Source organism: Schistocerca gregaria, chromosome 7 (genome assembly GCF_023897955.1).
Source record: "Schistocerca gregaria isolate iqSchGreg1 chromosome 7, iqSchGreg1.2, whole genome shotgun sequence".
In the NCBI taxonomy this organism is placed as follows: domain Eukaryota; kingdom Metazoa; phylum Arthropoda; class Insecta; order Orthoptera; family Acrididae; genus Schistocerca; species Schistocerca gregaria.
Genome location: NC_064926.1, coordinates 536,678,896 through 536,693,330, shown reverse-complemented (window position 1 = coordinate 536,693,330; position 14,435 = coordinate 536,678,896). Strand labels below are relative to the sequence as shown.

Genomic DNA, 14,435 nt, shown 5'->3' with positions numbered 1-14,435 from the left:
GACAGGTACAAATGCAGGCAACACATTAATGCAGCACGCCATCTACAGAAATCGTGAAATAATTTGTGTAATGAATGATCAACTGTGCTAATTAAAAATAAGTTATAATACACAAATGGTGGTGAGCACCTAAGGAAACAGGTAGTCACTCTGACACCTCTGTCTGTAGTGTGAGCGTACGACATTTGGCCACGATTCTCATGTTAGTGTAACTATGGTAAGGGTACTAAGCCACTACAGTGTCCATAATGAGTGTCATATAGTACACGTGACGAATATTATGTTAAGAAGTGACAGTGACAGTCTTCCGAGCGTGTAAATTTTTCCAGGGGGTGTCAGAAGCAGAAACAGTGGGCTGCCGTGCCACCTACGGCAGCGTTGTCAGTTACCAGGATAGGCGACGGATGGATCGCGTGGTGTGCGACAGAGGCGGAGGGCAGACTGGCTGCTCCGCGGTCGCGGTGGATCGAGTCTGTGCTACGTGTACGATACCTGCACTCACTTGGTAAATCTCCTCCATATGGCACAAGCTTTCTCTTCGTTGTCAAAGTCCGGCAGTCCGCTGGGCAGGTGGTAACACTTTGCTTTCTCCAGGTCCGCGTAGTACCACAGCAACTGGTTCATACCTATGGAATAAGAACAGAACACGTATTAAGGAGGACATCGGCATTATCGCTGAGAAGTTAAAGGTAGATATTTCTTTTTGAGATTGTTACTTTATGTTAATGTTAACAGAAACCAGATGGCAGTTATAAGAGTCGAGGGGCATGAAAGGGAAGCACTGGTTGGGAAGGGAGTGAGACAGGGTTGTAGCCTCTACCCGATGTTATGCAATCTGTATATTGAGCAAGCAGTAAAGGAAACAAGAGAAAAATTTGGAGTAGGTATTAAAATCCAGGGAGAAGAAATAAAAACTTCGAGGTTCGCCGATGACATTGTAATTCTATCAGAGACAGCAAAGGATTTGGAAGAGCACTTGAATGGAATGGACAGTGTCTTGAAAGGAGGATATAAGATGAACATCAACAAAAGCAAAACGAGGATAATGGAATGTAGTCAAATTAAGTCAGGTGATGCTGAGGAAATTAGATTAAGAAATGAGACACTTAAAGTAGTAAAGGAGTTTTGCTATTTGGGGAGAAAAATAACATAATGGTATAAGTAGAGAGGATATAAAACGTATACTGGCAATGGCAAGGAAAGCGTTTCTGAAGAAGAGAAATTTGTTAACATCGAGTATGGATTTAAGTGTCAGGAAGTCATTTCTGAAAGTATTTGTTTTGAGTGTAGCCATGTATGGAAGTGAAACATGGACAATAAATAGTTTGGACAAGAAGAGAATAGAAGCTTTTGAAATGTGGTGCTACAGAAGAATGTTGAAGATTAGGTGGGTAGATCACGTAACTAATGAGCAGGTATTGAATAGGATTGGGGAGAAGAGGAGTTTGTGGCGCAACTTGACTAGAAGAATAAAAACTTTGAGGTTCGCCGATGACATTGTAATTCTATCAGAGACAGCAAAGGATTTGGAAGAGCAGTTGAATGGAATGGACAGTGTTGTAGGACATGTCCTGAGGCATGAAGGGATCACAGTTTAAGCATTGGAGGGCAGTGTGGAGGATAAAAATTGTACAGGGAGACCAAGAGATCAATACACTAAGCAGATTCAGAAGGATGTAGGTTGCAGTAGGTACTGGGAGATGAAGGAGCTTGCACAGGATAGATTAGCATGGAGAGCTGCATCAAACCAGTCTCACGACTGAAGACCACAACAACAACAACAATGTATATAGGAAATTTAAAAATAAAAGACTGAACGCACTCATACATGAAATGCATTGACAGTTGCGAATACGAACAATCGTCAGCTGTATAAGGGAATAACGACACTGAAAATACGTATCGGACAAGGATTCAAATCCATTTTTTCCGTTTCATGCCAGATGTCGCCTAAACCGCTTGTGCTATTCGTCCACCACTCACTGCCAGACCCAAACTTCCGTATGTCTTCTTTCCTGGGTCACAACGTGTACTCCTACATACATTATGTAATTTCCGTACAGGTGAGCAGATTTTACACTACTGGCCATTAAAATTGCTACACCACGAAGATGACATGCTACAGATGCGAAATTTAACTGACAGAAAGAAGATGCTGTGATATGCAAATGGTTATCTTTTCGGAGCATTCACACAAGATTGGCGCCGGTAGCGTCACCTACAACGTGCTGACATGAGGAAAGTTTCCAACCGATTTCTCATACACAAACAGCAGTTGACCGGCGTTGCCTGGTGAAACGTTGTGATGCCTCGTGTACGGAGCTGAAATGCGTACCATCACGTTTCCGACTTTGATGAAGGTCGGATTGTAGCCTATCGCGATTGCGGTTTATCGTAAGGTGACATTGCTGCTCGCGTTGGTCGAGATCCAATGACTGTTAGCAGAATATGGAATTGGTGGGTTCAGGAGGGTAATACGGAACGCCGTGCTGGAACCCAACGGCCTCGTATCACTAGCAGTCGAGATGATAGGCATCTTATCCGCACGGCTGTACCGGATCGTGCAGCCACGTCTCGATCCCTGAGTCAACAGATGGAGACGTTAGCAAGACAACAACCATCTGCACGAACAGTTCGACGACGTTTGCAGCAGCATGGACTATCAGCTCGGAGACCGTGGCTGCGGTTACCCTTGACGCTGCATCACAGACAGTAGCGCCTGCGATGGTGTACTCAACGACGAACCTGTGTGCATGAATGTTAAAACGTCATTTTTACGATGAATCCATGTTCTGTTTACAGCATCATGATGGTCGCATCCGTGTTTGGCGACATCGAGGTGAACGCACATTGGAAGTGTGTATTCGTCATCGCCATACTGGCGTATCACCCGGCGATATGGTATGGGGTGCCATTGGTTACACGTCTCTGTGATATCTTGTTCGCATTGAAGGTAGTTTGAACAGTGGATGTTACATTTCAGATGTGTTACGACCCGTGGCTCTACCCTTCATTCGATCCTTGAGAAACCCTACATTTCAGCAGGGTAATGCACGAGTGCATGTTGCAGATTCTGTATGGGCCTTTCTGGATACAGAAAATGTTCGAGTGCTGCCCTGGCCAGCATATTCTCTAGATCTCTCACCAGTTGAAAACGTCTGGTCAATGGTGCCCGAGCAACTGGCTCGTCACAATACGTCAGTCACTACTCTTGATGAACTGTGGTATCGTGTTGAAGCTGCATGGGCAGCTGTACGTGTACACGCCATCCAAGCTCTGTTTGACTCAATTCCCAGGCGTATCAAGGCCGTTATTACGGCCAGAGGTGGTTGTTCTGGGTACTGATTTCTCAGGATATATGCACCCAAATTGCGCGAAAATGTAATCACATGTCAGTTCTAGTATAATATATTTGTCCAATGAATACCCGCTTCTCATCTGCATTTCTTCTTGGTGTAGCAATTTTAATGGCCAATAGTGTAAGTCGCCGTCCGACATCAGTGGATATATACGGTATTGTACTGCCTGTGTTGTCAAGAAGAAGGATGTTCCTTCAGACACGCTTGCATATGGAAATCTGGATCCAGCCATGAGCTGTGCACGGATAGCCAAAGCGCGTAGAGTGGGAAATACGATTGTCCGAAGAAACATCACATTATTCCTCTGAACAACACAGGCCCTGCAATTTCATACTCACTGATGAAAGTTTAATGCTGAAAATAAACATACAACGAAACATATAGTGGTTATACGTCCTCAAATGACGGTTTTAACTGTACAATAAGCCCTCGGTCTTAAGACACTGCCTGTAGTAGGTACTATATTTGATTACTGTCAAATACTGCTGTGCTGAATAGGGTGGGTTACTGCATTACACTATGAGTTACTACCACACCAATCCATTGTGTTCTCAAAACAAAAACTTGTGTAATATATTTATTAGCAGACTAGTTCATTACTGCGGTCATTTCCTGCAAGAGTGATAGTTAGCTACCTGTGTGTTATTAGGTAATATTTAAGATAGGCGCTTTTACGTCGGATAGCAAGAGGCCATTTTCTTCGACTCTGAAGTCCCCAAGGCGTTGGAAACTTTGAAAGGTGGCTACACTGAGTCACAGCGCCAGAGATTGCGCCAAAGATTACTATTCAGCCGCCTCCACTGGAGCAGTAGTAGTTCAGAGGCTGCCGTGGGCAGTGCTTGTTGAGAGGGTGTCGAGAGCAGTACTAGTTCAGAGGATGTCGTGTGCAGTTGTTGTTCTGTGGGGCGAGACAGTAGATGCTGTTCGGTTGGTGTACTGTATAGATGGAAGATGTTGCAATGATCACAGTGTATTTTTCGTCAATACGTATGGAGGTAAAAAAAATTTATTTCACATTTCCTTAATGACAATGCCTCTTGGTCACAGGTTCAGTCAACAAAGCATCTGGCTCATGTTCATGTATTAGACTTGTAATTCTGGTTTCTATGTGCAATTATAGTATTTCTGGTTTTTCAATTAGTTCATTGTAAATGGTGTTTAAAATTGAGGAAGAACCGTGCCAGATACATGTACGTTGAATCACACTACCACACACAGAACAGTTACACTTGTGCTTTGTTGTTTCGTAGCTTTAATAGTTGCAGGGGACTTAATTAATCAATTGTGTTAACGGAAATTTCCTTTCATTCTTTATTGTTACTTTTTGCAGTCAGATTGCGTACTAATACGTCAGGGCCAACGGCTACGAGACTTCGTAACCGGACATACAGCTACTAAAATTATTGCATTATAATTAAGCCCCCATGCAACTTTCTTGTGCATGGCAATGAGCTATGAGTAAAAACGAAATTTCATCGACTTATAACTGTGCCATGAGAGCAATGTTTGCTTATTTTGATAATGAAGGGGAAAATAATGAAGATCGTTAAATTTCTGTATTAGCTACACAATAGGATCAAAATTAGTACGGATAATTATTTATTTATTTTTTACTTGAAAATCCAAGTTTGAATTTCAAGTTTGGTGGTCAGAGTGTTACGTATTAATAAACAGAAACAAGGATTTAATGTACGTTGCTCGAATGCACACCAAATCACACGCTGATTTTGTGTAGAGGCAGATTTTCAGTCACGGCGGCAGCTCGAAAAACCTTCAGTTGTCAATAATAAGCTATGTACTTTGTCTACATTCTGTGAAACGTATGAAGGTTGAATTTGTTTCAGTTACGTCGTTAGTTGTGTGAATAACTACCCAACCTTAGATTTAATGTCATACCGTGTTAATAGACTCAAAGGACTAACAACCTCGACGAACGCGCTTATATGAGTTTTCTATAAAAAATTTGAGGAACTATCCCGTGAAATCAACAAAATTTTGAGTTTGAAATTATTATTAGTATTTATGCAAACAAAATTCTGTGCGGTCTGCTCACTCGTAATAGCTCTAGCGATGTAAGTTCACCGAAAACCTATGGTGCAGAAATGAGGAACTCTGCAGCCACTAGGTTGCTGCCGTGAGCAATTTGCTAACCAAATGAAGACGAAAAACCTGGTTGAAGTGGATGGCTGAAGTGAGCATATATGGTTAAACTGAATTAGTAATTGTAAAGTGAAGTTAACTTGAAAAACAGTACGAGGAACTCATCTCAGACAAGGAGTCAGGTGCTGTAATTGAACCGTTAGGCATGTGAATAAATATTATTCAAGGTAACAAACACTAAGAATTCGAGTAATTTGTTAAGAAGGTATATCAGGTGCTCATTTACTGTGATAAGTTTTGCAAATGATTCACGAAGAGAGAATTAGAAAGTGTACAAGCACTTTTGGCTCAGTTTATGGAACAGGATCGTGAATTTGGCAACAGGGAAATTCAAAGAAAGTGAACGTAGGGAAAATGACAAAGTGAAAGCACGAAGGGAACTGGAAACATTGGGAGAAGAATTCAGTACCACAGTTCGCCAGTGACTAAATTACGAGGATTATTCGGAAAGTAAGGAACTATCGGTTGCGAAACGGAAAATACAGTGAAAATCTGATGAAGCTTTGCACAGATGCGTTGGGCATTGTGTCTATCGTATGTTGCTCTTTTCAGTTCCGCGCTCACAGTGAGAACGTAAAGAAGGGTCGAAATTAGCGTCCCCCGCCAAGTATGAGGGCCTGGCGAAAGACTTTGCCTGAAGCTATGCAATCCACATAAAATAACTGTCATGTGGTTCGTTCTACACGACAAATCTCGGCCGCACTGTGCTGGGGCAATGAAGATGCTCCTGCTGCGTTTTCGATGGGAAGTGTTTGATCAACCACAATACAGCCCGTAATTGGCTACTCCTAAGGTTCATCTCTGCTCAAATGATCAGCTGGCTATGAAGATTATATTTTCACATAGACAACGAGCTTAAGTCCAGAGTAGAAAATTGTCGAAAAGCACTGGCGGCTGTCTTCTATAACGAGGGAATTGAAAAGTTGGTACAACGCTACGACAGGTGTCTAAGTCTGAGCGGCGACTGTGTAGAGAAGTAGCTGAAAAGTGTAGTTAATCCTCGCAAAAAAAGTTTTGATTTTCTCTGTGGTTTCCATTTCTCGACCATTTCCCTGCTTTCCGAATAGCCCTCGTATATTCAGACAGAAATTAGTGACCGATTTGATCAACACTTGCATATAGTCGAATATGAAGACGAAGGATTCCACTACTGTCGAAACTATTGTGAAAGAGCTACAGAAACTGGAAGGAACTGAAAAGTTAGAAACCACGGTGTAAGTACTTGAGCAAGAGATAATACTACCTAAATCTGAAAGTCAGTGAGTCCAACAAGGACTTGAGAATTTGAGGAAAAATACAGTTAAGAACATAGATGAAGTCCAGATGTGGTTTGTGAAAAGCAGAGAGTTTGTTGTGATATTCAACTGACTTATTGCTACCATAGCGTAAATTCTGTTATCTGCTTCATCAGACGGGAAAAGAATTGGCTAACAGTTTAACTCAATATAGAACTGACGGACGTGAAAGGACGGCAATAGTTGAGAGGTGAGTGAGAGTAGGCTGTAGCCTAGCTCCAATGTGCACTGAGCAAACAGTAAAGCACAGATAAATGTCAAAAGAGAATTAAAGCTCAGGTTGAAGAAACAGAATTTTCGAGTTTGTCAATGATATTCTAATTGTGTCAGAGATGGAAAACGAAGGCATCTTCTCAAAACGATGTTAGGAGATGGACATCAGCAAAAGTAAAACGAGGATAATGAAATGTAATGATATTAGTTAACTAATGCTGAAGAAGTTAAATTTGGAAATGAGATGCTAAAAGTAACAGAAAAGACTTTCCGTTTGATCTGAAAAAAGAAACTGGTGGCAGCTGAAGTAGAATGGGTATAAAATGCAGACTGGATATACCAAGGAAAGCGTTTGTTTCTGAAAAGAGGAATTTGTTGACATCGAATACCAATTTAATTGTTAGGACGACTTTCCTGAAGATATTTATCTGGAGAGTAACCTTGGAGAAAAGTGAAACGTGGACGACAATCGGTTCAGACAAGAAGAGAGTAAAAGTTTTTGAAATATGAAGATAAGGTGGGTAGATATGATAGCTAACCAGAAGGTACAAAACCGAAATTTGGAGGGAAGCTAAGGAATATGTGACACAGTTTGACTAAAAGAAACGATTAACTGATAGGGCATAGACTGAAGCATCAAGAAATCGACAATTTGCCGATTGATGGAAGGGTGAGGGTAAAAAAGCGTGGAGGGATACCAAAGCTTGACTACGGTAAGCAGGTTCAAAATAAACGCCTGTTGCAGCAGTTACGTAGAGGTGAAGGTGTTTGCACGAGATAGATTAGTGTGTATAGCTGTGTAAAAGTAGACCACAACAGCACAATGAGAATTATACTAATGAACTGGAATATGGCAGTGGAAATACGAAGTCACCAGCGTAAAACGAAAAATGGAGTGGACGTCATGATATAAACCATTAGTAGACTGATCACAATTCTATGGGAAGTTACGACATTGAAAGAAAACTTACAGAGAATATTCACCTCAGAAACAAAGATATGGACGCCAAGAGAGATCTTAGGGACGAAATGACGGGGTAAATGCGGACATTTCAGTGTAACAGCGAAAGTGAGAGAGGATGAACGTCATCAAATGGAAGAGAGATCAAAAAACTTCAATAGAAGCTCATCAGGCGACAAAAGATGTATCTCTTCACTTTTGTTCTCTACCAGGAAGAAGAATTAGGTAAAATACCAGTAGAAGAGAAGTGCAAAAACTGGTTCATTTTCGTCTCACAGGAGAAGGACGAATGCATGTTGCTATAAATTTATTTGGAGCCAGAGATGTAAGCCTGATTTATATCAGATGCTTCATGTACTACATTTCTAGATATGGACACAGTAAAAAACTGTGGTGAGGGCCTATGGGAGGAAATTAAAAACTAAGGACGAATCGTTATGTTACTTGTTAAGGGAAAGAGACTGAGAGCCGTAGCTTAGAGTAGAAAAACAACATACGAGATTCCGCAAATATGAACTTCCAGACAGAAGACATGAGTATCAAAGGTCAACGATTTTAATATGTCTGAACTGGCTGAAAAGAAATGGTGTCAAGATTTTGATAGGTAAATGAAAAATTAGTATCGTGTATAATGCTTGGTAAGATTCAGTGATATGAGTAGCATAGAGGAAGAACTTCTGACTAAGCTCTTCATTCAGTCTTCCTATTTATATTACAATGTGCTTATAATTTTAATGGTCTAGTTACATTAATTTTCAACTAACATGATGACAGAGTAGTTTCCAAATGTTGAGAGGTTATAAATAGTTTTTAACTTTTGATTTGAAGCAGAGATACGTTTTATGTGACTAGTCATTTATTCAGAGGGGACGCCTTTGGAATGAGGTCTACAATCTTCCATACTGTTTGTGGCTGAGAAACTTACGCCACTTTAATCCATCCATATGCTATACCTCTTCAAATTATTACCTTATGAGATACTTGAGTGCTTTCGCAAATGTTACGGTTTTGATGCAGGTGATCTTTAGCGTTGATATACCATGTGAAGTGCCAAAGAAACTGGGATAAGCATGCTTGTTGAAATACAGAGATATATAAACGGGCAGAATAGGGCGCTGCGGTCGGAAACGCCTATATGAGACGACAAGTGCCTGGTGCTATTGTTAGATCGCTTACTGCTCCTACAATGGTAGGTTATTAAGATTTAAGTGAGTTTAGTGGTGTTATTGTCGGCGCACGAGCGATGGGACATAGTATCTCAGAGGTAGCGATGAAATGGGGATTTTCCCGTACGCGCATTTCACGAGTGTAACGCGAATATAAGGAATACGGTAAAACATCAATACTCCGACATCACTGCGACCGGAAAAAGATCCTGCAGAAGCGGGACTAAGGATGCCTGAAGAAAACCGTTCAACGGGACACAAGTGCAATCCTTCCGCTAATTGCTGCAGATTTCTATACTGGACCATCAACAAGTGTCAGTGTGCGAACCATTCAACGAAACATAATCGATATGGACTTTCAGAGCCGAAGGCCCACTCTTGTACCCTTGAAGACTGCCCAACACAAAGCAAGGTGGTAGAGGCTCTGTAATGGTGTGAGGCGTGTGCAGTTGGAGTGAAATGGGACCCCTGAAACGTCTAGATACGACTCTGACAGGTGAGACGTTCTTAAACATCCTGTCTGATCACCTGCATCCAATCATGTCCGTTGTACGTTCCGGCGGACTTCGGCAGCTCCAGCAGAGCAATACGACACGTCCTGAATTGCTACAGAGTTGCTCCAGGAACACTCTTCTGAGTTTAAACACTTCCACTGACCACCAGACTCTCTAGACATGAACATTATTGAGCATATCTGGGATGCCTTGCAACGCGCTGTTCAGAGGAAACCTCCACCCCTTCGTACTTTTACTGATTTATGGAAAGCCGTGCAGAATTCGTGGTGTCAGTTCCCTACAGCTCTACTTCAGACATTTGTCGAGTCTATGCCACGTCTTACTGCTCGCGGGGACCCTACACGATATTATTCAGGTGTACCAGTTTCTTTGGCTATTCAGTGTAGAAACAAGTTCTCATGATGCGACACATGCCTTATAATTGGCGTATTTTGAAAGTATATATTATGGAGAAAAATTGTATAGCTGTATAACGATTCGTTTTGTTTGTGATCAGTGTGTCTAATTATAGTCTTCTTCTTTTTACGTAGTTGGCTGAGGATGGTCTGTTCTCTGAACTAAATTTGTTGTTTGTTAATAAAGTAGGGTACCATTTGTAATGTTTCTGTGTAATCGGAGATGAGGGTAATGCAGTGCAATCCTCTGTCAGCAGTCGGCTGAAATTTCAACGATATTGCGTTTCCAATTATGACCATAGAATGCCTGCTGTAGGTGAGGGGTAGTGGACGAACGTGATTGTCTGAAGTTTTCTTCTATAGAACACTGTAGTTTGAATATTGAATGTTACCATAAAATTGATTTATTGTATGTGACTTAAACATAACTAGGCAAGAAGTAGGATTTTGGATTAGATTAATAAAAATTGAATCGAAATGTATTAGTGCGTTCCAGAACAAAAGGAAGAGGCGTGAGACTGGCTACGGGTACGGAGCCAATGAGGTTCTTCCTTGAATTCCACAGGAAACTGCGTGGGCGGAAGACAGCCATGAAAGAGACACCGATGGGACGCCATGAGTTGCTAACATAAGCCTGGAGGAAAATTGCGTTGCTCAAAAGCTACCAGTAATAGTGGCGTAAAATTTTACGTACGTGAATGAAGCAAAAGCACTGGTTGTGAAGACAGTACAAGTAACGTGCTATTGCAAATTAACGAATTCACGGTAAGTATGACTTTCGTAATATACTCTAATGCTTACGAAACAACGAGTGCATCTGTGTGGCGTTAGTTACACATCATTAACTTTAACGGGCATAGGTAACGCTAAATCCAGCAGCTACGCGTTACATCACAGAAACTGAGATGTTGGGTCTCCGTAAGTAGTTAGGGATTATTAATTATGTCAAAGTTCTAAAGAACAGATTCACGAGAAGCAGCTGGCAGCATAGACATAATATTAACTGAATGAGAAACTGAAGTGTTTGAATCCTTTCGATGGACAGTCAGGCCTCATGTAGCCTGCAAAACGTCCAAAGCTTGTAATTGGTCTGGGCAGTAACTATGTGACTTTATGGGAGAATGGATAGCCATTCGGCTAAAACTAAGCAATGATTCTTTCCAGTACCTCACTCTATTCCATAGAATACCTCGACAGGGAAGCACATAGGAAGAAGTTCTCCCAGTGCTAAAAGTCAAGAAATCAGCAACTAGTAAGAAACCTGTGCAATATGAAATCGGTGGCCGTCTTGTGAAAGTGCAGTCACCAGCTTTTGTCAACCAATCAAGCTGTTATACAAGACGGTATCTGCTTTGATGTTCAAATAGTTCAACGATAGACTTATCTTCACACTAATGTTCAAGATAAAAACTCGAAACGCATTGTAATTTTCAAACAAGCAGTAAAAAATTTATTGCATATTCTTGTAATAATTTTGCGCTGGGTGCTTGTAGTAGAGTCTAAGAAGCATGTTTTCTGTAATGTATGTGGTTTTCTGCAACGTCGGTTCGCTTTTTGGTGTCAGTTGCATTCGAAATAATATAAATACGCTGTTAAGGAATTTAAATTCTGCATGCAGAGTGCCAGTGTGGAAAACCTATTATCAGATGTTACTTGACTTTAGTAAAAACAGTAAATTTCAGAATTAGGAACAGAACAAAATCTTTTCAAGCTGTGCTTAGTATGGGGAGGTGAAGGAAACACGAGTGACCTCTAAGGGATAGCCTGACCTGAGAGGCAGACAGGCAGTAGGAGCGGATTGCTATTCTGAAGGAAAGAATCCGCCGCACTGTGAAGCGTGAGGTTTGCATTTGTCTTTCAGTGATCGACCATTGATCATTTGCAATGTGTAGCTGGTGCCGTAAGTGAGGAGTTGTTACAGCAGTAATTAGGACCTACAGGAAGAACCAATTGTTTTATGTTTAAAATGTTAATGAAACTGGTACTCTGTATCGATATTTAGAAGAGCAATTGGCGGGATATGAAAAAAGACAATAGATGGAATATGTTGATATTTCTGATCCATTAGAAGACGCTTGTAGTGAGCACTCAATACAAGTCAAGAAAGAGGATGAGGAACTGAAGAATGTGAGTCACGTAAATGTAGTTACGGAGGAAGATGAAGGGGAATTTGACACAAAGGAAAAATCGAAACTACAGAAGGGACCCCCAGGGTTCTAGGAGAGTGAAGACTCACAATGAGTATGTTTGAAAGAGTTACAAGGTCAACCACTAAAAGTGAGTAATATGTCAGAATCATTCACAGAAGCAGTAATTGCTGTGAGTACCAGTATGGAGTGTTTGAGGTCAGAAATAAAGTCTAACGATTAGTCTATAATGTCAGAACTGAAGCCACAAATAATGTTTACCAATGAGTCTGTACAGTTAGAAGTGAAGTCGACAATATAATCTGCGTCTCTGAAGAGAGATATTGAAAGACTAAATTCAAAACTGGATGCTCAGCAGAAATCTTTAAATGCTTTTATACGGGAAATAAAGACGGAAATAAATGGCACAATGGGAGAGCCAATCAGGCAGCAACACATGGGGAAACAGAAGTTGTAAAACATAGCCAGTCCAAGGACCTAAATTAAGTGTTGACTGTCCTAAGTGTAAGAAGAGACAAAGAAGAAGAAAAAACCGATATTCAAGTCAAAGAGGTTAAGAGGTATAAAGCTGATAATGAGGAGTGTGAATCTACACACATATAGCAGACACAAAGTCTTAAGAAACGGGGTAAGAAAGGTTTTGAAGAACTGGGGAAGGAGTCGCAAATGAAGCTAGTGTTTGCAACTCAGGAAAGGAAGAAAATCAAAGCGAAATAAAACTGGTGAGAGAAAAATGAATAAATTGTAAAGGAATGTATTTATAACTAATGAGTTAGTCAACTGTATAGATGCTTGCAATAACATGGCAGTCGTGGACCACAAGTTTGACCGAAAGGGAACTGTACCCCCAGTCATGTTTATGGGGGATTGTGGGAGTTATATGCCTGAACAGTGGAACAAAGGTTGGTATGAGATGCAAGCGAATTGGCTATCAAACCGTCAGAAGGATGTGAAATTTTCGAAGAATTTTGGGAATAAATACTGGTCCAAGAACAAGAAAAACAGATGAAAAATTACGAAATAGTCTAAATATAGAAGGAATATTAGAAGTAATATGAAAGAATATCGAGAGAGATTATGTAAACTGTTGGAACATTTATCTCAGCTGATAAAAGAAGAGGATCTTACCCATGACCTATATGGAAAACTTCCATCTGAAATCAGGAAACATAAGAGTGTAAGGGGATCCGATTTGGATCGGTTTTTGAGAAGGATAAGAGAGGTATAAAGGTGGATTTAATAGAGGAGAAGGAATGTATAGAAACGAAAGACCACAGTAGAAACGCCTCAGCTGATGCAGGAGTGCAAAAGTGACCAAAATATATTCAGCAGAATAAAATTACTATTGCTAAATTTTCCAGAGAAAGTGACGAAAGGACAGGAGAAAACAGAGAACGGAATATACCTGTCAACGAAAACAGACAAAGAAGCAACCACAAGAGATAAGCAGTGAAAATGAAGAACAATTACCTAAAGAGATTAATGGCTTAATACCAATTTAGGCACGATTAGAAACTTGCTGGTGTGGCGATACCTGTAAGACACCGCTAGCCCACGCCTCTCGCGGGGTGCGTTTAATCCCATTTAAATGACGCGCCAAGCGCGCGCCCAGCGGCTGTACGATTAATTAAATAATCGGCGTGCTAATCACAGTTGAAGTCTCTGGTCCAGAGGGACGTGAAGAGGCTGTGGTCCAGAGAGAGAGTAGAGTCAGTCGAGTCTTGTTCAGTCTTAAGAGTCAGTCGAGCTAGAAAGTGTCTTGTGAAACGATCATTCTGTGGATAATACTAGTGTGATGATTTCTTTTATATGTGTTGTGTTGTCTTCTTCGATGAGTAAAAAAAAAAAATATAGGTAAAATAAATTTTTGTGATGTCCATCAATAAGTTCATTCCAGTAAAAATAGAATCACTTCCCTTCACCTTTATTCACCCTTTTTTCTTTCATTCCTTTCAACAAATAAAAACAAAAAAATTACCACCCTCCCTTTTTTTTTAAATTCCGGACATCACACTGGAAGGAAAAGGAATAAATGAAACAAAAAAAAGAAAAAGTAAATGAATAAATAGCTGTCAGAAGAATATGGAAATATTTTAGAAAATACGATTTTTCAGGAGAAGGAGAATGATCTACTGGATAGTGGTAATTAAATTAGTTCTGTTTCAGAAAATTGAATAATTCATCGGGAAAGAAATTTTCTTCTAACTTCAAGTAGGAGAGTTCT

At 40.6% G+C, this 14,435-nt stretch overlaps 1 protein-coding gene across 3 annotated transcripts in view; it reads right to left on the bottom strand.

Moving 5' to 3' along the window:
• LOC126282063 (transient receptor potential protein) overlaps nucleotides 1-14,435 on the bottom strand; it is a 413,093-nt gene that overhangs the window by 79,974 nt on the left and 318,684 nt on the right. For all 3 annotated transcript variants that reach the window (XM_049981506.1, XM_049981508.1, XM_049981507.1), the window contains exon 14: nucleotides 503-626. In XM_049981506.1, coding sequence (XP_049837463.1) covers nucleotides 503-626 — 124 coding nt within the window. The remainder of the gene's footprint in view (nucleotides 1-502; nucleotides 627-14,435) is intronic.